The sequence below is a fragment of the Hyposmocoma kahamanoa genome, unplaced genomic scaffold (assembly GCF_003589595.1).
Source record: "Hyposmocoma kahamanoa isolate Upper Pololo Valley unplaced genomic scaffold, ASM358959v1 92, whole genome shotgun sequence".
Lineage (NCBI taxonomy): Eukaryota > Metazoa > Arthropoda > Insecta > Lepidoptera > Cosmopterigidae > Hyposmocoma > Hyposmocoma kahamanoa.
The window spans coordinates 20,745,162-20,768,156 of record NW_020654748.1 but is presented as its reverse complement, the minus strand read 5'-3'; the positions used below and the strand labels follow the sequence as shown (position 1 = coordinate 20,768,156).

The window sequence follows — 22,995 nt, the reverse complement described above, 5'->3', positions numbered from 1 at the left end:
ACCACGACCGATATTAAAATCAAACAACTCGATGCTTGGGATCATCCTGAGACATAATATTGTTTTAACGATTCTTGCGTCGTGTATGTATGTATACATATTTTATTCAAATGTAAGTTGTTATTCATTGTTTGTACGTGTAAGACGCAATCAAAATAGTAACTGTCAATTAGATAAATGCCTTTTAAAGAATGTTCTTATAAAAAAGGAAACTAATTTGAACGCAATAGAGATTTTATTAATTAAAATAAAAACTAACAATTGACTCTAGCCTAGTCGTATACTTGCGAGACATGCAATGCACTATATATCTTGGTCAACTCCTTCCATCTCCTCGATTTGCTTGTTATCTTTCTTCTGTTCAAAATACATCCACCTGTAATGGTAATATTTACAAAATTAGCAAATACACTTGGCATTACCATTACGTTACGTGTTGAACACGTGTTGTTACCTATCAATACATAATAAACAACTGTTGTATCATTATTTTGAGAATAAAGCAGAACATTTCCCACACAGCCATTTATTTAGCATTCGTTGTTCAACATGTGTGGAAATAATTTCATCATTTTTCTTATAATTGAATTTGTAAAAAATATATAAATATGGCATTTAAGATTTCATTAACCCTGAACACGAAGTCAAAAAATTATCTTTATTAACCGAGGAGGTTCTTAATTCCACTGTAGTTTTACCCGATTGCTTCAGAAGGAAGGTTATGTTTTTCGAGTTTATGCATGTATGTACGTCTATTTCTATGTCCCACTGCACAGCCTAAACGGCTTGATGTATTTTGACATAATATGAGGTGTCGTCAGATTCATTTTGAAAACCATTCGAGGTAGTATAGACTGTTAAGCTGAAATGGTATCGTAGTTGCGTAGGCGCGTGTGAGGTTCATTGCACGATAACATAATAACGCACACACTCAACATAGCCCCACACTAGGGAAACCCTGTGTCGCGGGTGCCATGGACACACACATAGACAACCACAAATTACACCCAAACTCACGAGAGAAATAAATGTAGGCCATACAAATATTTCTCCCGGCCCGGGAATCGAACCCGGGGACCTCTGCGTGGCAGTCCGGTATGGTAACCGTTCGGCCACGGAGGCAGTTAAACGATATTTAAACATTTGAGTTTTAGAAATAAAATATACTCTATTACTGTAAAATAAGGTCATAGTCCGCTTATGTATTTATTACGAAACACGAGAGAGAAAAATTCAAAACACAAAAAACAAATTTCAAAAAACAATCGAACGAAATTGATTTTTCCCTATATGAACGTGATATAAAATGAACATTTTTCAGAAGTGTATATATGTATGCTAACACTTTATTGTACTTTGATTTAAAATTTCACAATTCTGATACGTCGAGGTTATTAAAATATGATTCATAGGTACGTGATTAAGTCCCGAATTAAAAATCAAATAACACTTCATTGTACAACAAAACAGATTACAAACATTTAGCAAAGAAATAAAATGTACAAGGCGAGCGAGCTTATCTCATAAAGGGATTTCTTCCAGCTAACCTTTGAATAATTTAAAGCAAAGTTGGCTCCTGAGTCGGTAATAAAATCTAATAAATTATGAAATTGAATACTAGAAACAAAATAATTACAAGGATAAATTTATTATATGAAATGTAGGTACATACGAATACATAATATTAAGTAAATGATGATATATAGTAAAATTAATATATAAAAAGACTATAAGCAAATATGTGAAATGTAAATAATAATAAATTCAAAATTAATCTTTCAGGCCTTGGGAGAGGCGAGAGTCTTAAATAGATATAATATTAATAATAATAACGTACACACTCAACATAGCCCCGCACTAGGGAAATCCTGTGTCGCGTGTGCCATGTGTGTCCATGGCACACGCGACACAGGACACATAGACAATCACAAATTACGCCCAAACTCACGAGAGAAATAATTGTAGGCCATACAAATATTTCTCCCAGCCCGGGAATTGAACCTACGTGGCAGTCCGACACTATTCAGCCATGGAGGCAGTTAAATACTTTGTAAGCACTATGCTTTTTTTATCAAACGAAATTAATCTTTCGTGTTTTAGGCCCCCTACTTGTCACTACCGGTACCTTCCGTTATCATTATCAACACAAAAAAAAACAAGTTGAATTTGTAATTTTTAATGTCGATATACAGATTTTCCGAGTGATCTAAATACGACGTACGCCTATTTTGGGTCTCTTTTCACCTTTATGAACTAAACGGGGCACTACAGTAGATTTTTCTATAGTTAGCACGAGCTGTATTCTAACGAAATCATTGGGACTTCGAGGTAAATCAAAGTAAAACGTATAGAAGAGAACAACGGTAGACACTGCATAGAAAATATCTCTTAAATTTAAGACGAAACTTAGTTCCTACAGCTTATGTTGTCCACTGTATACATCAATACCAACCGCATATACAGCTGTATGATCGTCGGACCGCACACGGTGCGACAATATTTGCCAATCGGTGGAGTGAGTCGCTTGAAAGCGTCAACATAGGATATCCCTCACGGCGAAATTGAGATTTTATTTTTGTTAAGGAAAATCACGCAAAGTTTTCTTTCTGGGGCACATGACTACTACGTCAATCTATTCATGATGCCTACGCGAAAAAACTCCGCTATAAAAAACAAAATTTTGCCGTAATTGTCACTGTTAAGGCGGTTTTCCACAGGCGAGGCGAGACGAGACAGGGCAGGACAAGGATTGAAATTTGTATTGATAAATTTCAATTCTCTCTTCGCGCATCTTTGGTGGAAATGGTCTGAATTGACGAGAATGGGTGAGGTGAGTATTGAAATATTTGTTGATGTAATATTGAATTCTATTGTTACATCGAGTACTATACTCTGCTACATTTAAGGAGACTGGTATCATGACAGTGGCATCACAGTATATTTACTCAAATATTTTGTATGCCCGTAAAAATATACATAATTTCATTAAGAAAGAAGATATCCATAATATTAACCTTAGAACTAAGTTCAAACTCATGGTATCGCGATTTCGTTTAACTAAGGTAAACAAATCTAGATTCCATACAATTATGATTCAAAGTGTATTCCATAGCATTTAAGTTTATATGAACAGAGCAATCCCTAAAGTTTCTTGCTCGTTCTTTTCAGGGAGGTCAGCGTAGTGAACGGACAGTAGCTTAAAAAGTGACGTTTTCAAGTGTAAAAATTTTACCTATGACGTAAATGGTTATTTGACTTGACTCGAATTGCAATGGAAACACGATTGAGATTGTGCTCCACAATCTCGCGATTGATATTAATAGCCATCACGAGCTCGCGCGACCTCACGCGAGATTTTAGGTGGAAACAGGCAGGCGAGATTTTTATTCTCACCTCGCCTCGTCTCGTCACGACTCACCAGTGGAAAACTACCATTAGACGCATTGACGATTCATAAGAGTCATTAGTCCACTTGTCTACCGCGAGCCGTTCGCCATACAAAACGCGTAAACATTTTAACACCAATCAACTTTAACGTATTTCAGTGATTTTGTAATATATTATTGTTATTGCTCTGATATTGTCGCATTCACAATCTTCAATATGAGGAAAAAACAATATTGATAAGTAAGATCTGGTGGACATAGGAAGACGCAATGGTCACTGTGTGTCCCTTAATCACTATCCAAGAAAAATATAACATGGTCTTTGTTCGAAATTTGACAACCGATTTCAAGAAATAATGACAGTCTTATATTTTTCTAACTGCGCATTTACAACTAAAAATTGTCTTTTTCTGTTTAAAAAACATTTACTCGTTAGGAGTCTAAAGGTAAGTTCTCATTTTCAGCATCAGCACTGGATCTTAGACCCTATGGACATGGCGTATTTTAAGCACGCCGACGTTGCATGTTTCACGAACGCGCGTTTACGATGAGGCTAAAAAGCAGATTGTTGCGTTTATATCAATACAAACGCGCGTAAAACGCGCAACAGACGCGCGCGAGAAGCGCGTTCGAAGCTTGTGTGTATCGAACAACGCGTGGCAATCAAGAAACTTATATACTCCACTGGAGTTTACAATCACAATTTCATGTTGTAGACAACCATCCTTTTTACACTTTGTGTCTAGCGCGATACACGCAAAATAAACTCCCAAAACCGAATAGTAATCATTTTACAGTTACTTACTACATGATTTCTTTCAAATCTATTTTGGTATATGTTTAAAGAGACGCAGTGCGCATGCTTTTACATTTTTTTTATTGCTTCATTTGAAAAAGTTACTGAAATTAACAAACGAAACTAAAATTAAAGGTATCTCTTATCAAAATGCGCGCTACATACGCGCATCTACAGCGCGTTTGCGGCGCGTGTACGCGCAGATGACGCGCGTTTACGGTGTCACTAAATTTGTGAACGTGTGCAAAGGTTCACTCACTGCGACTGCATCGCGTTTGAACCGCGTTAACGCGCGTCATCGGCGCGTATAAAATACGGCTTGTGCATAGGCTCTTCATGAATGGAGCCCAACCCTAAAAGCGTCATCACGGCAACATTTAGCAGCGCTTCTGCAGTAATTCAGTCGCGATGCAGTAGTGATACAGTTGCAATCTACCTTTACACACACGCTGCGCCATTTTGTCGTGATGCACACGCCTGTCTGCATCGATTCAAACGTACGTATGCATCATCAAAAGCGCGTTTGCATCGATACAGTCGCTCGTTTTTAATGATTCAACACAAGCGGCTGTATAGATGCCTTTAAATTGCTTGTATCGAATTATCGCTTGTTTCACGGCTCCAATAGGTAATAAAAGTAATTCGACAAACTTGAACTGAATTACGAAATACGGTCAAGTAAGTTGGTAAGGATATTTGGTGATATTCCGTCAGTTGATAATATATTTTCAAATAATTCTTTACTTTTTAATATAAAATCTACTGAAAACTACACACTTAAATAAAATTTTCTTTTTTTATAACGGCGCGATTCAAACGAAATTCAGGCGCAGCCACTAAACTTGCATCAGATTCGCCAGAGCCGATCGGCTCCGTGTTATTTTAAACTTAAAATTGTTAAAAAAGTGATATCAACATAAAAGTGCGGAAATTATAATTCTAATCTAATAAATAATCAGTAGTTATTGTTTGTGACGATTATCAAACTGTATTCTAAAAAATATCACAGTATACAAATACTGGACCACATTTTTTATCAACAATAACGTCTGCAATAAACATTTTCATCTAATAAATGAACGAATATAACATAATAATACAGTTAAGTGAAGTGGCAAAAAATATATATTGTTTAACTAAACAGAACAGCACTTGCTCAAGTTTGGTTAGTTGTAATTACAATGTTTGAAATGTTTAGAAAAAAGGTTACATATGCTTTGTCCACCCGTGACAGAGGAATTATCCAGAAACATCTCATGAGGTACGGTGAACTCATTGGATTTACGACCTTTAGAAAACTTCCACAAATATTTAGGATTTACTTGTAAGTGATCCAAGACTTTTTTTTTTAATTTGTAACAGTCCTCAATCATAGTGTCACATCTCTTTTTTAATATACTGAAAGTCACTTGGTCCAAAGAGTTGCAATATTTTTTGAATTTTTTATGATATTTTGCTTTTTTTTAATGCCTTAATCAATTATCTTGAGTACCACACTGGGTATTTACTGTCACGGGTATAGCTGGAAGGAGCGTGTTTCCGGAATACTTGCAAAGGTATGTTATAAAACAGATCAACTGTTTCATCGATAGATAGATAAATGCAGTACTACACAATTGAAACCAATCTACGTGAGCGAGCTCGCTTCGCACGGAGTTGTAGTCACATTCCAAAAATATGACGACCGTTAAGGTTAATATTTTTGGACAATGACATTCTCAATCTTATGAGCAAAGGTGGATGAAAAGGATCAATACTTACCAGGGGCTGTTCAGCCTCGCTTACAACAACATTTTGAGGCATGTTAGACAAAATTAGGTCCAAGATACGATTACCAACGTTGCATACCATTTGCATTGAAAAAGGTGATTGTATACCAATGAATCAATCAAAGTGTTATTAACAGAGCAGCTTGATGGTAACGACGAGAGAGAAATTCCATTAACGTCATGATCGTAGAACCGTGAAATGTCGCCAAGTTTAAAATCTGCCAGTACCAGGGTAGATGTATCACGGGGCAAATTATTGTGAATGACATCTGAGATGTTGTCAAGCAGTGATTTCAAGCCAGTGTTCAATGGCAGAGGAAGATATATAGACAGCACAAATAGTGAGATTTTTGTTTAAAATCTTCAATGAGACCTATAGTTAAGTCTTCATTGTGAGATTCCCACACCCTCTTTCGCGAAGCTTTATGTTTTTTTAAGAACAGCCACTATGACGCCTCCACCATCCTTTTTCCTGCTGTGTGTAGTATATAGACATAATACCTAGTATAAAGACATCATACCTATCGTCAAAATATTCCCTGCCAAAAACTGTGTCATTAAGCCATGACTCAGTCAACACTAAAATATCATAATTATTTAATAGTACAGTGAAATGTAATTTTCTGTTTTGGTTCTGAGGCCTCTGACATTTTGGTAATATATATGAATATTGAATTCTAAGTAATATATCTAATAAACATGCTAAAAGTAATATAATAATTAAACAACGGAATAAATATTTTAAGTTAGTGTTTTCAAAAAATCTTCATTTTTGATAATCATGGAGGGGCTTTCATTATTCTTCCGAATGAAAATGCAACCATTTCGGATCCAAATATATTCATGGCCCTTCTCCTTAGCAGTAGTTCTAGTGGCGGCATGTAATTTCTTGTTTGCAATGGTTAGATGTTCGGAAACGTATACAGGTTGTTTATTACTAGCAAAACCAAGGTGGAGAGCATTCAGTTTGTCTTCCGTACGCTTTTTTGATTTATTAAATTTAATAACTGCAGCTAGGACAGTATCACGAGCCTGTGGTGTTACCATCTTCATAACAATACTCCGGGGCGATCAGAATTGGGCTTTAGTTTAGCCACACGATGTATACCTCGGATGCTTGAATTAGGAAACTCGCATGACACAGTGCATAAAAGTTTATCAACTACGCTGAGCAAGTTCTCGCTCCTGTTCTTCGGAACACATTGTATCTCGATATTGCAGTCTCTGGAAAGCTGTTCCATCTGGACTACCTTCAAAGTGAGCTCCGACTCAGTTATCTGTAAAGAGTTCACGGTCTCCAACTTTTTAAGTTTCTGTCGAAATTCAGCATTGATTGCATCCTGACATCCAGAGAGAAATTCAACAGAGTTTGATTTTTCATCAAACTCCTTCCGCAACAGTGTAAATTTGTTGCTTATTTCTATTATTTCGGCACGAAGTTGTCACAAAGCAATCTTGAATTGATCGAAGTTATCTTACTGCGTATTGAATTTCTCATTCATGTCCCTGCGGATGTCCTCAATCGCTACCAGAATAGGTGATAATTGCTCGCGTTCTGAATGTTTAGTCGTAGAAGTGGCCATTTTATTTTTATTACGCGCATTCGAGATGACAAACACAGCTGATTGGTTACCGTCACTTATAGGAGTATTTGGTGGCGAGGGTTGTAACCTGGGCATCGTTTAAGTTTATCGTAAAAATTGCGAGCGTAGACGTCACGCCAAGTGACGTCGGGTAGAGCGTAGTATCCGAAATTGTAGCAGCGTAGACGTGGGACGTCAATTGACTCGTAGAGTGTTACAGGGCAGTTCCGAGCTCCGTGGTTGAACGGCCCGCACAGCGAATTCACGCGCCGCCGGGCTTGGGTTCAAATCCAACACCCGGTAAAGAATTCAAATACTCAACTCAATTCATTTCACCCAAGGAGTAGCCCACCGCTATACTTCCCCCAGCAAGTCGCACGATAGTGGCGCTCCGGCAGCAGAAATCCATTCGCGCGGCGACAGGTCACAACAGCGACGCCAAATGCACCACACGCGCAAGCGAAATAGATGCGCACAATCCAATATGGAGGCAAAGCCCAACGGTCACCAGCGCAAGTTGATAAGAGAGGATCCGATTTTCGACACGCACCCACTCGCAACCGCAACCGGGGCAGCAGCGATAGACGAATAAAGGCGTCCTCGCCAAGGCAAACTCCGCGTAAGATAAAACGAGAGGGCCTGACAGTGACTAAATTGTAAAACTGCACTTGTAAATTGGTAATGGGAAAGAATACATAAACAAATTAAAAAATACAAAGCAAATACGAAACGCGTCCGTGCCATCAAAAATCCGTAATTGTGTGTTCTCAATTCAGTTCTCGCCAGTGACCGCGTAAAACATTTGTATACAAAATTTTGTTTCTTCTTATGACCGCTAGCGGTGCTATATGATTTGCCATACAAAATTGTTAAGTAATTTACGCCGTCGCTAGCGACAACTGTCCCAGTAATCTCATGGTAGAGGCACTGGTCGCTTGCAAAAAACGCGCGTGACGCTCGTAGCGAATTCCGCTACATGTTGCGTCGCTACTTTGTGGCCTTTTATAAATAAAATCATATATTTGTAATTGACGCTCGACACTGACGCTTGTAGCAATAAGCGAATTCGTTAAGGGCGTCGCAGCTCGTGACCCTCGCGTAAGTTGAATCTAAACAAAAACTCTGCGTACTACCCGCCGTAGCCGTCGCCCAAGGTGGCACTTTGACACTCACATTTTTGTTGGTGTCACTTGATCCACGTCCTACGTGTCTCATGTTTATGTGTGAAATTTAATTTGAAATTGATAATTAGCTTTTCGGTGATGAAACCTGTACTTCGAAGAAGGTAGACAACCCTCGAAAAACGTGTAAAGTCCCCACCCCGCATTTGACCAGCGTGGCGGACTGTTGCCTAAACCCTCGCCTGAGAGGACATCCATGCCCAGCAGTGGAACGTATAAATAGGTTGATGTTGTTATTGTAAATCACGAGTATTTGCTTTTCAAACAAACCAACATTTAGGGGACTTTACAGTTTCCAATTTCGACCGGAAAAAATGTATAAAATCCAATAGTAATTGAACAAATTACTTCTATATTATTAGCACAAGCATATAAATTATCGATGAATTTCAAACGCATATTACTACTTCAATATTAGATAGCAATCGAGTTCGATGTTATCGATTTCGCTCGAGTACGTTCGAAAGAAAAACGACCAAACGATTCGGTTGCACACTGGCTGTGGCGATGGAAGATGTATTCGAGGCTTCTGCGTCGGTTGGATCATGGTTCGATCGTGTCCTCTAGTGAAAATATTGTTTTATTTTATGTTTTAACCTTACGACCGCGAGTTTCTTATAATTATTAATACAAAGATCGAACACTCAGAAAAATTCCTTCGATCCGGCCGGATTCGAAGCGATGTCTTCTAGCATACCGTGGCAGACGCTATACCCACTAAGCCACGGAACAAACCAACGGATCTCACGAATTTATCTATGTGCTTTTTGTCGTATCTGTGTATTTGGTTTTTCGACGACTTTTTAACCGTAGCGCCACCTATGACAAATCTATGAAAGTATTTCGTCACCCAGTTAGATACCTTTACAGCTACCAGCCCCGGCTAGAGATGTCGCTATTCACTGTATTTAAATTTTTATTCAAAGATATTTATTTTTTACGTGACATTACTCCTCTAACAGACCACTGACAAAAGTTTCATTCCCTAGAAGCCAAGCCTACCTATATAGTGATGTGACATGGTATGAATGTCCACCTTATATTAATTCAATTCTCCAAAATCAAAGAAGACAATAAAATGCATCTATGAATCCATACTTAACTAGAATATATGTATAAATAACACAAGGAAAATCTTAATATTTATTAATTTATTTCCCTACCGTTTATCTTATTATTATATATATTATTTATATTCTTTATACAGTACCGTTTAGGTTCTACGGTTTGTCTCAGAGAAAAGTTTAAGGAGACCGGGATCACGACTGTGGCATCACAGTACATTGACTCAAATATTTTATATGGCCATAAAAATATTCATAATTTTAATAAGAAAGAAGATATCCATAATATTAACCTTACAGCTAAGTCCAAACTCATGGTATCACGATTTCGTTTAACCAAGGTAAACGACTCTTTTATGGGGAACTGTATACGTTTTTACAATAAGATTCCGGAGCATATATTAAGATTATCATTACCTAAGTTTAAAAACTACATTAAAAATATTTTGATTGAAAAGTCGTATAACAAAATTGAAGACTACGTGTTAGATAAAGGTGCATGGAAAGACGTCATGGCTCTAGAAACCACACAAATTTGATTCAAAGTTTCAATTTCTTGCTCGTTCTTCTCAGGGATGTGTATATTTATACTTTTCAATCATTAACTTACAATTATATGGACGTCGGGTCCGCGCTAAAAACTTATAGGACGTTAAAATCGTATACAGAGCGTCATTCACGCTTTAGTCTTCGTTTGTTCGACTGACAGCGAAGCAAGCAAAATTAGACAGTACTGCGATGACATTACAATTTAAATTCAACGTTTTGGCTTTTTCATATTCCTTTACATGTCACAACGTTTAAATAAACCTATTTTTAAGTCAACCGACTTGGGACATTTTTTTCGTGGTTTTTGTATTAGACCCGTCATCCATTTATTTGTAAGTCAATGTTTTCAATTGAAAATTAAAGGGCGCTTTAAAATGTCAAACGCTTTAAGGCGCCATTGACGTATCAGCCAGGTTAATGTAAAACGCTTTTAAACATGCTGAGGTGGTGACCTATTCGACGGGGTATGCATAGTAGCATACAACGTTTATTGTTTTTTGTCAATCCTGATTTTACTCTGTTTCTTTTTTATATTTTTATTTTTTTGTTTCATGTTTTTTTTAACTGTTTACTTTTTATGTATTTGCCTTCGTCGAATAAATGATTTTCTATTCTATTCTATTCTATTCTAAACATACACGGCGGGACTGATATATTTTACACATAATGATGATTGTTGCTCGTTTCCTAATTTGCTTTGTGCCGTGCATGATGAAAGTACATAGGTAATCCCAATATAGAGTAGGCACTAAAAAAATCAAACTCAAAAAATCGTGGAATCACATCTATTTGCCAAGTTTTATTGAAACTCTTTCCAACATAAAAAGAATCATCAAAATCGGTTCAAAAATCGCTAAACATACATACAAAAAAAGAAAACGAAATGCAGGACGAATTGAGAACCTCCTTTTTTAAAGTCGGTTAAAAATGAAACCAAAAAGGGACTTGTATCATACCCGAATATAGCGACAGCAGGGAATGTCATGGCTGCTCCAAGTAAAAATACAGCTCCAGGCAGAATATTGAGCGTCGCCATATACACTCTGGCGTACAACGGCCCGTACACCAATGGCATCATGGCTTCTGCAAGACCGAATAGAGAGTTGACTTTGCCTGAAACAAAATGTCCACTTAGTTGTCATTTTAGGGGAGCGTTTATTCTCAAAAGGTAAGTAACGTTACTTATACATTGTTTGTAAAATACTATTAACCTTGGGCTATACTACCAACATCATAAAGAACAATCTTTGTACCATGACTTTTGATAATTTGTCAGATTTTACTCTCGTACAAAAATAATAGTTATTTGTTATGACATGCTGCAAATTTGTTGTTTGACGCAAGTGCTTGTATTAAAACCTGAGCCAAGCAAAGGAGTCTAAAATTGAACCACGATCAAAGCAAGTGATTCAAAAATAGAATCCTGAGCTTAGAGAGGATTTCAAGGCACGAGACGCAAAACAACTTTGCTGCCGAGCAAAACACACAACTTTTCACCTCACTATAGCGAGGAAAATGGTAGATGAAAGAAAAACAGTTGAACTATAACGAATGAGTTTTTCATCACCGCAAAACTCAGTCTCGCTCATGTATTGTTTCTTTTCAATTTATTAGAGTAAAATCCAATTCAAAGTACTGAAATGAATAAAAGAAAATTTGAAAAAAATACGTTTAACTTTGGGTAGGTACGTTCTGAATTTACACCACATACGTTTTCTTCTTCTTCTTCTTTGTATTTATAATTTTATTAACGAAATTATTTTAGTTCTTCGACAAATCAAAATAATCCAATTAAACATAATCTCAGTACAAAGTACTAAAAAAACCGACCTCAAAAGTACGTAGAATAACGTCTATTTGCCAAGTTAGTAGTTGGCCACTATACAGGACTTGACACTGGAGATAATAAAAATCGGTTCTCACTACTCGAAGTATATTGAGAGAAAAACGCCTTGAATTGGAGAAATAGCAAAATCAACCATTAAAGTAATTGCTCCTAAATTAAAGTTAGGCGCTATTTATTAAAATGAATCTTCATGCGTGAGCAGCCACCCTTCGAGGTGGATGATTTTCTTCAAAATGAGATGGAACCATTATGGAAGTACCCCCTTTCCAATAAAAAAGCATCATGAAAATCGGTTAACAAATACCGGAGTTATCGCGTAACATACATACAAAAAAAAAGAACATACAGTCGAATTGAGAACCTCTTCCTTTTTTGAAGTCGGTTAAAAATTAATGTTATCATTGTCAATTTAATGTCATTATAAATTGTCAGAATAAATCATACTTAAGACGAATCGCGTTTCGGAACGTTTTTTTAATCAAACGAAAAAGTTTATCTTCGGATGCGTTCTGAATTTGCACCTCATCAATTTTTATTCTTGTTTGTACTTATAATTTGTATGATTATTGAAATTATTTTAGTTCTTCGATGAATTAAAATAATTTAATTAACAAAATTAGTTATCGTTGTCAATTTAATGTCAACAATAATAGGAATAAAATATACCAACTCATTTATATTACATAAATAATGATACGTCCAATCGCGTATTTGAACGTGTCATTATGTTTATTTTTTATGGATAGAAAAAGTCATGCGCACCACAGTCCATCGTCAAGTTGGAAGTTTTAAAAACGTTTTAAATTTTTATTGAATTGATATTCAATTATTTTTTGGGAAATCATTCCACTAGTTTGTTATAATTATGAATACAAAGATCGAACACTCAGAAAAAATTCCTTCGGTCCGGCCGGATTCGAACCGACGTCTTCTAGCTTACCTTGCCAGACGCTATACCAACTAAGCCACAGAACGAACCAGCGGATCTCACGAATTTTTCTATATGCTTGCGTCGTATATTTGTATTTGGTTTTTTCAACGACTTTTTTGTCAAAAATTAATTGAATATCAATTCGATAAAAATTTAAAATACAATGAATAGCGACATCTCTCGCCAGGGCTGATAACCGTAAAGATATCTAACTGGGTGATAAAACTTTCATAGATTTCTCATAGAAAGCGCTATGACTAAAAAGTCGTTGAAAAAACCAAATACAAAGATACGACCCAGGCACATAGAAAAATTCGTGAGATCCGCTGGTTCGTTCTGTGGCTACGCTAGCCTGGAAAAATCACTTTTGCGCGCAGATTTCTAATGAGAAACAAAGCTTTACCGAGCTAGTGAGGTGAAAAAAATATTTTTAAATGGATCGTTTTAAACGAGAACAGCAATAGCATCTAGGGTGCTTTCTTTGAATTTTATTAATCGACTTCAAAAAAAGGAGGAGGTTCTGAGGTTCGACTGTTTTTTTTATATGTATGTTACGCGATAACCTTTGTGATGCGAATAATTCCTGAACCGATTTTGATGATTCTTTTTTTGTTGGAAAGAGGGTACCTCAGTAGTAGTCCCATTTAAATTTGAAGACAATATGCCACCTCTAAGAGTAGCTAACTAGGGGATTAAAGACTTTTGAGGTCGGTTTTTTTAGTACTCTGTACTGAGATTATGAATGACAGCACGCAAAAGGCGTTGCTAAATAACTTACTACAAAGTCATAGAACCAAATTTATATTGTTTATGATGTCACTAATGTAGTCCTATAAGGTTATTAGTATTCTACAAAATAACCCTGGATACGATGTGTCGATGTGAAATGACGATGAACCAGGTGCAAAAACGATTTATTTTAGAAATTCTCAACAGTCACTACAAACTTACCACACAACAAGTACCTAATGCACGAGGTTACTTATCAAAATACCGAAATGACATTTTCCAGAAATAAATAATTATTTAATATTTAAATTTAATTAATAAATAATTATTTTTTTTTGTTAATCCGGGGGCAATTTGACCAACGGTTTCGTTATAATTCGGGTTTCGGGGTAATGAAAATTCGAACAAACGTTATTTCAAGTTTGTGATAGGTTACCACCGCACGGATTCGATTTTTCATCTTTCTAAGGGTCGAAACACATAACTCAATCTCAATCAAAAGGAAATCTCCGAGCTCGCACGAGGCATCGCAAGAATTTGTGAATTGCTCCGCATCGCGCATTCGTACGATGTTAATTTTCTTATGTTTTTTTCCTATACCTTCTTATCAATAACAGCAGTGCAACACTATGTACGATCCATGTCACTACCTAGTTTAAAAAATACGTTCAGGACGGTTGATGATCGTGGATAGAATGGTTACCCGAACCGTGGCAGTGCGATGCCTTGCCGCATTAATCGCATGCCAGCAGTTCGCGTCGCAATTGTCTGCGTTGCGAATTCGCATCGCGCCGATTCCCAGTTTCGTGTTTCCACCCTTAAACCTACTAAGCCCAGTTTATTTATATTCGCAATTAAAAATGGTATAACGTCTTTGCAACAACACGCACGGTTATCGGAAAACAAGAATGTGTTGAAATAAAATAATTATCTACCCACACGCGTGTCCGAGAAAATAACTAAGTAATACCCACCTTTTTCACGAGTCATTACCTTTTCCTTTAGCATAAGACAATCAGAGTAATAAAATTTTATTGCTACGTTAGGGTGCGTACAAATCTTGCAAATGCGCAGCGAATATGATGCAAGTGCGCTGCGCGCCACCACCATCTTTTGATTTGTAAACCACCTTATGGGTTAAAAGACTCTTTTCGATGTTATTAGAAATCAAAATTTTTGAAGTAAGCTCCGCCCACGTCCCCCGTATGATTGATCGCTTACTGCCGCTTGGGTGATTCGCTAGATGGCGTGAGTAATGTATTACGAAAAATGGGCACGAATGCTGATATTAAATGAACTCGGGAAAGCGTCTTAAGTGCACTTCTCTTATCATATCTCACGCAAAGCAAGTAAGCATAAATAGCGGGCAAGCGGCGCGCGAACGGCTCTCGAACAAATCGCATACGTAAAGCCGGGTACTAGCAAACTGCAACCGTAACCGTTGCATGTTATGTTACAAAAAAATCATAGTGTGTACGTGGTTTGCCGCGAGCGGAACGCGTGCGGTTCGCAGTGAGCCGACGATAACCAATGGTACGAACAAGCGCGACTTGCGCGAGAGTGACATAAAGCGCGAGATTTTTATATATTTATTATTATTATTATTTTATTTATTACAATAATTTATTATCTAGATACTCTTAAACCTAATGGGTTTGTTTGAATGTTGATCTATGCGAGAATAACAGTATCTTGCGCTTTATGTCACTCTCGCGCTGGTCCCACCCTGTCGTGCTAGACTTACAGGTAGTCATTCTAGCGAGTGAAGACTGTTTCACGCGTCCACACTATCCGGCTTAATACAGTTATGCAACACACGAGTCTTGGGCAAACAAGTGCATTCGCCAGATCTGCGCGCACCCTTAGCGCCGTGGTCTAAATAATTATTCAGGAAAAAGTACTTTCAAGGCTATAGACAATCAAATTAATCCAGATTAGAAATTAAGCGATATACGTCAATCGTCAAATCATGGGCGGTGGCGCCTGAAGGTTTTTCGACCGTTGTATTAATAAATGTTAGAATCTTCGCCCATTAGGTAATCAATCAATTCCTAGCTTAGATAATGTGTAAGTGTTGTCAACCAGACTAAAACAAATGTCGCTAGACAGAAGGTTTAAATGTTTTTAAAACTGCATTTATCTAAGATTCATTTAATTGGCAAGATATTTATGATCATAGTGCAGCCAAAAGACCAATGCATCTGAAATAATAAACCTACCATATTGAGTGGCATGTTTACAAAGTCAGCTAAGATAAATTATTCGGATAATTATTGTAACTCCATTCCATTCATTCATAAAATCATATTAAATGTTGTAGGATTAATTAAATAGCTGTCAAAAAATTCGCAAATATTGGGTGACGAAATATAAATAAAATGAAATGTCGCTTTTGATTGCCTAATTAATTGTTGCTAAGATGGCAACGCTGTTTGTCCAAAATGTCCTCCAAAACAACCAGTCTATTAGCAGCTCCATCTACCAATTCCGTCACATAATAATCACTTATTGGCATAATAGCCACTTGATGGCATTGTACTCTAAATAGTAATATTGGTGGCGCCCTTTATAATTGACTAGCTGGTGCACGCGACTTCGTCTGCTTAGAATAAGTACTTTCAATAGCCGACTCGTATACTAATACTAATTTTCATGAAAATCAATATGAAAATAAATAAAATAAAATACGTATCAAAATAGTTCAACGAAAGAGAATACAATATTTGGTACATTTTTGTAAACAACGTTTTTTGTTTTTCCATTCTTTGCTAAAATATTTAGATTTTGTAAGCACTGGAAATACAACCCTAATGGCAAGGACTTGAGTATGATTTTCAGTGCATTAAATCATACTCAAGTCCTGGCTTGAGCATTGAGTAGAGTTCCAGAATACGACCCTTAGAGCAGCAGGAGTACATTTAGAAAAAAACAAATTGTTTTCCATGGGCAACTTTATGTGGCATGTTCACGAGTGTGGAGCCCACAAAATCTTGAGCTTTATTTAACTTTATTGCAAATGCTGCTTTCAGGGGAAACTGCACTCTTTTAAGCTGGAACGTTAAATCGATCGGAATTAGAATACGAGGTATTAAAACATCTTCTCTTTTTGCTATTCAATATATTACGAGACGGTATGTAATTTGTAGACGTATGCCATTACAAAGTCTTAGTGCATCAACTTTCAGCCTCAGCTTGTGAGAAGACCCAACTAGATAATTCCAAGGAGTTGAGAAACTTACTTACGGTACTTACTCGCAGGACACAGAACTCTTTTCATTGAGTAGGTACATATCGTCACTGGATAGAAGAAATTACTAACCTCTAAAAGTGGCGCTTTAGTACAGAGTCAAGAACACGTCAAGCTTGACACTTAAGGTTTAAATCCAACTCTATGCCGCTTATGATGAGAACGATCCAAAGTACAAGGTGTCAAGCTTGACGTGCTTTTGACTGTACTTTCGCCATTCCAGCGAGGATATGTACAAGTAAGAAAAAAAATTAAATCATTCACTATTTTATTAATTAGGTGATTGGTCCAAAACGCTGAAACAGTATTTATTTCTTACAAAAGGCATAGAAATTAATTTTCAGACCCCTTACTTGAGGATGATTGGTTGTTCATACAAACTTTCATCCCCTATTTCACCTTATTTTTGTAACAAATAGTAGCCTATGTCCTTCTCCTAGGTCCCATCTATGTCTGTACCAAAATTCAACAAATTTGGTTCAGCAGTTAAGGCGTGATAACGTAATAGACGGACAGAGTTACTTTTGCATGTATAATATTAATTTGGATTACTATCGTTCCTGTAATAGTAACAATGATAATTGTAAAATGGCAACTCTAGTATAATTTAGAGGAAGGGTAGAGTTAGATAAATCTCTATGAGAAGTTTTATTAATTATGCATTAAACTCAAAATATACCGGCCGCCGCGTGGATCAAATTCAAGCCAGACTCGTCCGCGTGCCTGACACGCTGATTTAAGTTAAAACGCAAATGCTAAACAAATAGAGCGTATTTTACCGTGACAGTGAGACGCACGCGGTCGAATAAACACAGGCACATGGGATTTGTCAACTTATGTCTCAGGGTGACAGACGCATTGGCAAGGCCCCTAAGATCTTTACTATTTAAAGCTCTGAGTGGCACTGCAGTTGTTATGGACAGGCCTGTCGCTTACTACCAGGCGCAATTGTTCGTCCTGTCACTTGGTATTATAAAAAAGAATATTGACATATAAAAGTAGCATAATGGAAAACAAACGCATCTAGACATAAAGATAAATATAAGAACATGTTTTCGTCTACATGTTATCTTTCGTATTTGCTCATTCCAAATTAAAACATAATTGACATAAATAATATTTTTGTATGTAAATTATTAATAGCTATTGTGATCACTTAGTTAAACAAACTCTAGTTAAAATAGATAATGATAGTTAAACAATGCGAGTTTTCCTTAAAGATAAATTAATAAGCAATAAACCTCTCTGTAAGGTCTCATTCTTTTTGCCTATTAAATGTCTTACTTTTTTTCCGAGGATGTAGCAGCGCAACGCTGAGGTTCCCCAAACAAAACGCCCAAGGCTCATCTCACACTGGCGCAGAGTCGAAGCTTCGCGTCGCGTCCTGTTTTTCAACTACAACGCCTGGCGATGCGCGTCGTCGACAATCGCGCACTAATGCGCCCGGATCACTGTATCTTATCATCTCATCACAACATTGTGTCTTAATAATGCGAAAATAGAGAGGAATATGCTCTAGGCGAAAAACATAACGCGTCGCGACGCTTCGACTCTACGCCAGTGTGAGTTGAGCCTAACTATTTTAACTGACGAAGTAGCACCGCAACACTGAGGTTCTCCAAACAAAACGTCTGACTATGTTATCCAAAGACGTTGCAGTACAACGCCGAGTTTACCTACAGTGACGTTTCCACCGGGGCGGGCAGTGCCGCAACCATATGTGCTGACTCGAAGCTTCTGGATGCCACGTGTTTACAAAGGTAGATTGTCTCCTTTCGGTATATTGCTAGGTTTTGATAAGGAAGTAACACCGCCTTTACGGCGTCGTAAAATTGGGGATTTCCACGCTAGCAATTTCTAGGATTTAAGTTGGTGAAATCGTGATACAAAAATATATTTACCCAAAATATACACATAGAATGATTAAATGGCTGTTGAACTGTATACTCTCCCAGGTCAGTAACCCGTGCATGTACAAAACATAAACATCGTTTAGTCTACGTCGTGTAGTAACTATTAAATAATCTGAGGTATAGTAGCCAAGTGAGAGAACGAAAAGTTGCGTACATTTGCCAATGTAGTTTAGTAGCAGGAGAGCTCCTTGTGAAAGAGTACGTCCAGGATAGTACTACCACCTTACCTATGCCTGCCGCCAAGCAGTAATGACAACATTACTGCGTTCCGGTTTGAAGGGTAAGGGTGCTGGTGAAATGACAGGCACATGGGACTTGTCAACTTATGTCTCAAGGTGACGGGAGCAGTGGTAGTGCCCCTCAGATCTTTGCAATTTAAAGATCTGAGTGGCACTGTAACTGTTATGGACAGGCGTGTCGCTTACCACCAGGCGCACGACTTGTTCGTCCCGTCACTTGATGTTATAAAAAAAATACTTTATCCGGTCATATAAAATCCTCAAAACAGACTATAATAAAAGTCTGAAACGATTATTTAAGAACAAAATATCTAACTTGTACATTTTTATATGGAGATATAAAAATTATGTACAAATTTATATATTTCTCTTTAAGTTCTACAGAGGACTTGCAAAATTTTGGTTTTCTACTGAATCCATATTAGTTTAACTGCCTCCGTGGCCGAATGATTACAACGCAGGACTACCATGCAGAGGTCCCAGGTTCGATTCCCGGGCCGGAAGAAATATTTGTATGGCCTACATTTATTTCTCTCGTGAGTTTGGGTGTAATTTGTGGTTGTCTATGTATGTGTCCATGGCACCCGCGACACAGGGTTTCCCTAGTGCGGGGCTGTGTTAAGTGTGTGCGTTATTCATATTCTTAGTTATTAAATTCACATTTAGCCAAAAATTTGCAAATTGCCCACTGATTTAACAAACCGCCCTTTGTCAGGTCAGTCGCCATCAGGCGCTTGTCGACGTCGGGTCTGTGTCAAATTTTCTCCGCCTGTTCTGATTTTATTCATAATAAAGATGAAATTTATTTTTATTCACTTATTATTACTTTCAGACATAATATAATACTATACTTGCATTACTTATAAGTGTGCTCAGAATAGTTCAGACATATGGCGCCACCAGTGTGAGCCACAACCTGATTGTTGACTCGATAAGAAATCATTTTTGTACACTCTCGATTGTACAGGAGAACAGCCGAGGTATATTCTACAAGTTGTATTCTATGACAATTTTCTGCTACAATTACAAATTAACTAAAGTAAATCGTAATTTCATAATCGAATCGATAAAAACCTTAATCAATGAGCTTATTGAGCTTAATCAATGGCCTCACCCAACTCCTCGCTATTAACAAGCTTAGAAGCAATAGATCTCATGGCGATGAACGATGTTCCGTTGAAGATCTCCACTAGAGGTCCTGAAAGGGATTAAACGAGGTAATTAAACACAATCATCCTCCAACAGAAAAACATTGCACTTTTAAATAAAACTTAAATTTGAAAGAACGGAAAAACGTTGCAACTATTCATTATTAATTTCAAATATAGAAAGATAACGGCATGAGTTGTGAGGTGTTAAAGTTCATTATTCACTCAACTCATCTGTCATCGCCTCATATACAGTCAAGTTTGATACTTGCCACTTTGTACTTTAACCCGTTTTTGTACTAAGCGCATTGACTTACAAATAAATGGACGACGGGTCTAATACAAAAACCACGAAAAAATGTCCCAAGTCAACCTATTTAAACGCAGTGACATGTAAAGGAATATGAAAAAACTAAAACGTTGAATTTAAATTGTAATGTCATCGCAGTACTGTCTAATTTTGCTTGCTTCGCTGTCAGTCGAACAAACGAAGACTAAAGCGTGAAGGACGCTCTATATACGATTTTAACGCCCTGTAAGTTCAGACACTTTTTAGCGCGGACCCGACGTCATATATTATTGTAAGTCAATGACTAAGCGGCATAAAATTGCTTAACATGCTCTTGACCAATCCACAGGATGGTCCAATGCGAATTGAGGTCATCAGATGTCTTCGAAGAATTTTGTTTATCTTTTGAAACATATCGTGCAATTAATAATTAGAAAAACTAGACTGCACTTGATTCCAAAGTGACTCAGTAGTGCTATCGCCCTATGAGAACAGAACACAGCACCTCCTACCTCCTCGACAACCATTTTCCTAACCAAGTCATTATTGCTATATAATTATTTAATGCTATATAACTAGAATAAGTCATCAAAAGTATCGGTTAGTTGTCGTATAACGACACTGATAACCAGAAAAAAGGACTATGAAATAAGAAAATGTAAGGAATAGAAAGAATACAATAACTTCCTACGAAAGAAAAAGGGAAAAAGATGAAAAAGAGGACTTAAGAATGTAATGGAGTAGGGTGAGTAATGAAGACAGAAAGGTGTAACGGAAAAGTAAAAAAATGAGGTACGTGATTTCGCCAAATGTCGATATCTATACAAATGATCATGTACATACCAAAATAAATGGCAGTTGTAGTCCTGGCAAAAGCAAAGATGAAGGAAGCTAATATCTTGCTGGTGCAGGAAATGATGCCGACTATTGTGTCATCCAGCTTCATTAAGTCGCTAAAGATACTGATAGAGAACAATGTGCCTGAAACAAACAATGATACTACCAATATTATAATGTTTTCTGATTGTTTCTGATGTACAATGTTTAAGTTCCTAAATCAAATAGAAGTGACTATTGTTTCTAAGTTTAATATCTTGTAAATTACCAAACTTGGGATTCTAAGCAGTTGGGTACGTCTTATTAGACAAAGAAAATTACTTCCGAGAAAAAAGGTCGAAATGGTTCCTGTAATATAACACACTCTTATATAACAGGAACCATTTCGACCTTTTTTCTCGGTATATTCCACACACTCTTTCGGTATGTCCTTCGGTTTCTGAAGTCTTAAAACTCTTACTTAGTATATATGATTATCGGGAACTTAAATATATACATATCTATATACCTCCCACGTTGTTGTAAGCTAAAAAATAGCATTTATTACTTTTTATTGAATTATAAATATATAATTTTTATGTGTATAATAAGGTTTCATGTTTAAATTTTTTTTTCAAACAAACAAACGGTTCGGGCCCTTTACAAATCCCATGGTCAAAAGTGACATGGTTCATTTCCTATGTGTAACAATCGCGAAAACCTAAGAACTCGATAAAAACATTTAGTGTTTTGTCGGTATATTTTTTATATATATATTTTTACATATTTATTAATACTAAAGTGCTAAAGCACACATTCCAATTGAATAAATAACACACCAGCTAATTGTACATACCTATTAAGTTGGTGATGATGCTGTAAGTGCAAAACATGCTGAACTGGACCTCGTCCCAGTTGAAGCGAAACCGCATGAAGAGATATAAAACGTTCATTTCCCCTGTACAAATATAAAACAAAGAAATTACAAAACAGACAGTGAAAGATTGCGTTGACGCCTAATGAATGAACATTAAGTAAAATTGGCCTAAAGCATATTCACTGTCAGACCAGCAATTTTCCTCACGATGTTTTTCCTTCGCATTTAAAGCAAATATTATATAATTTGATCTTACCATATAAAGGTCCAAAAATTACACAAACGACAACGATCAGCAGTGACACTCTAAGTCTCCGCCGCCGAGGTCCAGACCTGAAAGCCACTGTAAGCGTCTCCCGCACGTGTCGAGCGTCGAAGAAAGAACACATCCAGCCTCGACAGGTTCGCGGCAGCTCCTGAAAAGGAATTAATGTAAATAAAAATACAATGAACGTCATAATGAGAGTATTCGATTTATTAAGAGCATGGAAATGTCAAACCGATGTAGTAATGACATCTTCAACACATTTAAAACGCAGGTTGTAAGTTAACACGTTACAAACTAAGTATATATCGAGTTCTTAGGTTTTCGCGATTGTTACACATAGGAAATGAAACTTACAGGATGCAGG

The 22,995-nt window shown here is 36.9% G+C and overlaps 1 protein-coding gene across 1 annotated transcript; it reads right to left on the bottom strand.

Moving 5' to 3' along the window:
* Window positions 1–288: 288 nt before the first annotated feature.
* On the bottom strand, window positions 289–22,770 carry LOC113236506 (proton-coupled folate transporter-like). Its single transcript, XM_026472613.1, has 6 exons — window positions 22,620–22,770; window positions 22,343–22,444; window positions 21,514–21,651; window positions 20,348–20,431; window positions 11,285–11,441; window positions 289–376 (listed from the first exon to the last, which is right to left on the bottom strand). The coding sequence occupies exons 1-6, from the start codon at window positions 22,750–22,752 to the stop codon at window positions 304–306; spliced, it is 687 nt and encodes a 228-aa protein (XP_026328398.1). The 5' UTR covers window positions 22,753–22,770; the 3' UTR covers window positions 289–303.
* Window positions 22,771–22,995: the final 225 nt, after the last annotated feature.

Excerpts from the sequence above, each read along its gene's own strand:
- LOC113236506 (XM_026472613.1), bottom strand. The coding sequence starts at position 22,752 with ATGTGTTCTTTCTTCGACGCTCGACACGTGCGGGAGACGCTTACAGTG. Across the intron at positions 22,445-22,619 it reads AATTTTTGGACCTTTATATG|GGGAAATGAACGTTTTATAT; the intron begins GTAAGATCAAAT and ends ATATTTGTACAG. Across the intron at positions 11,442-20,347 it reads TGTTAATAGCGAGGAGTTGG|GCAAAGTCAACTCTCTATTC; the intron begins GTGAGGCCATTG and ends ATTTTGTTTCAG.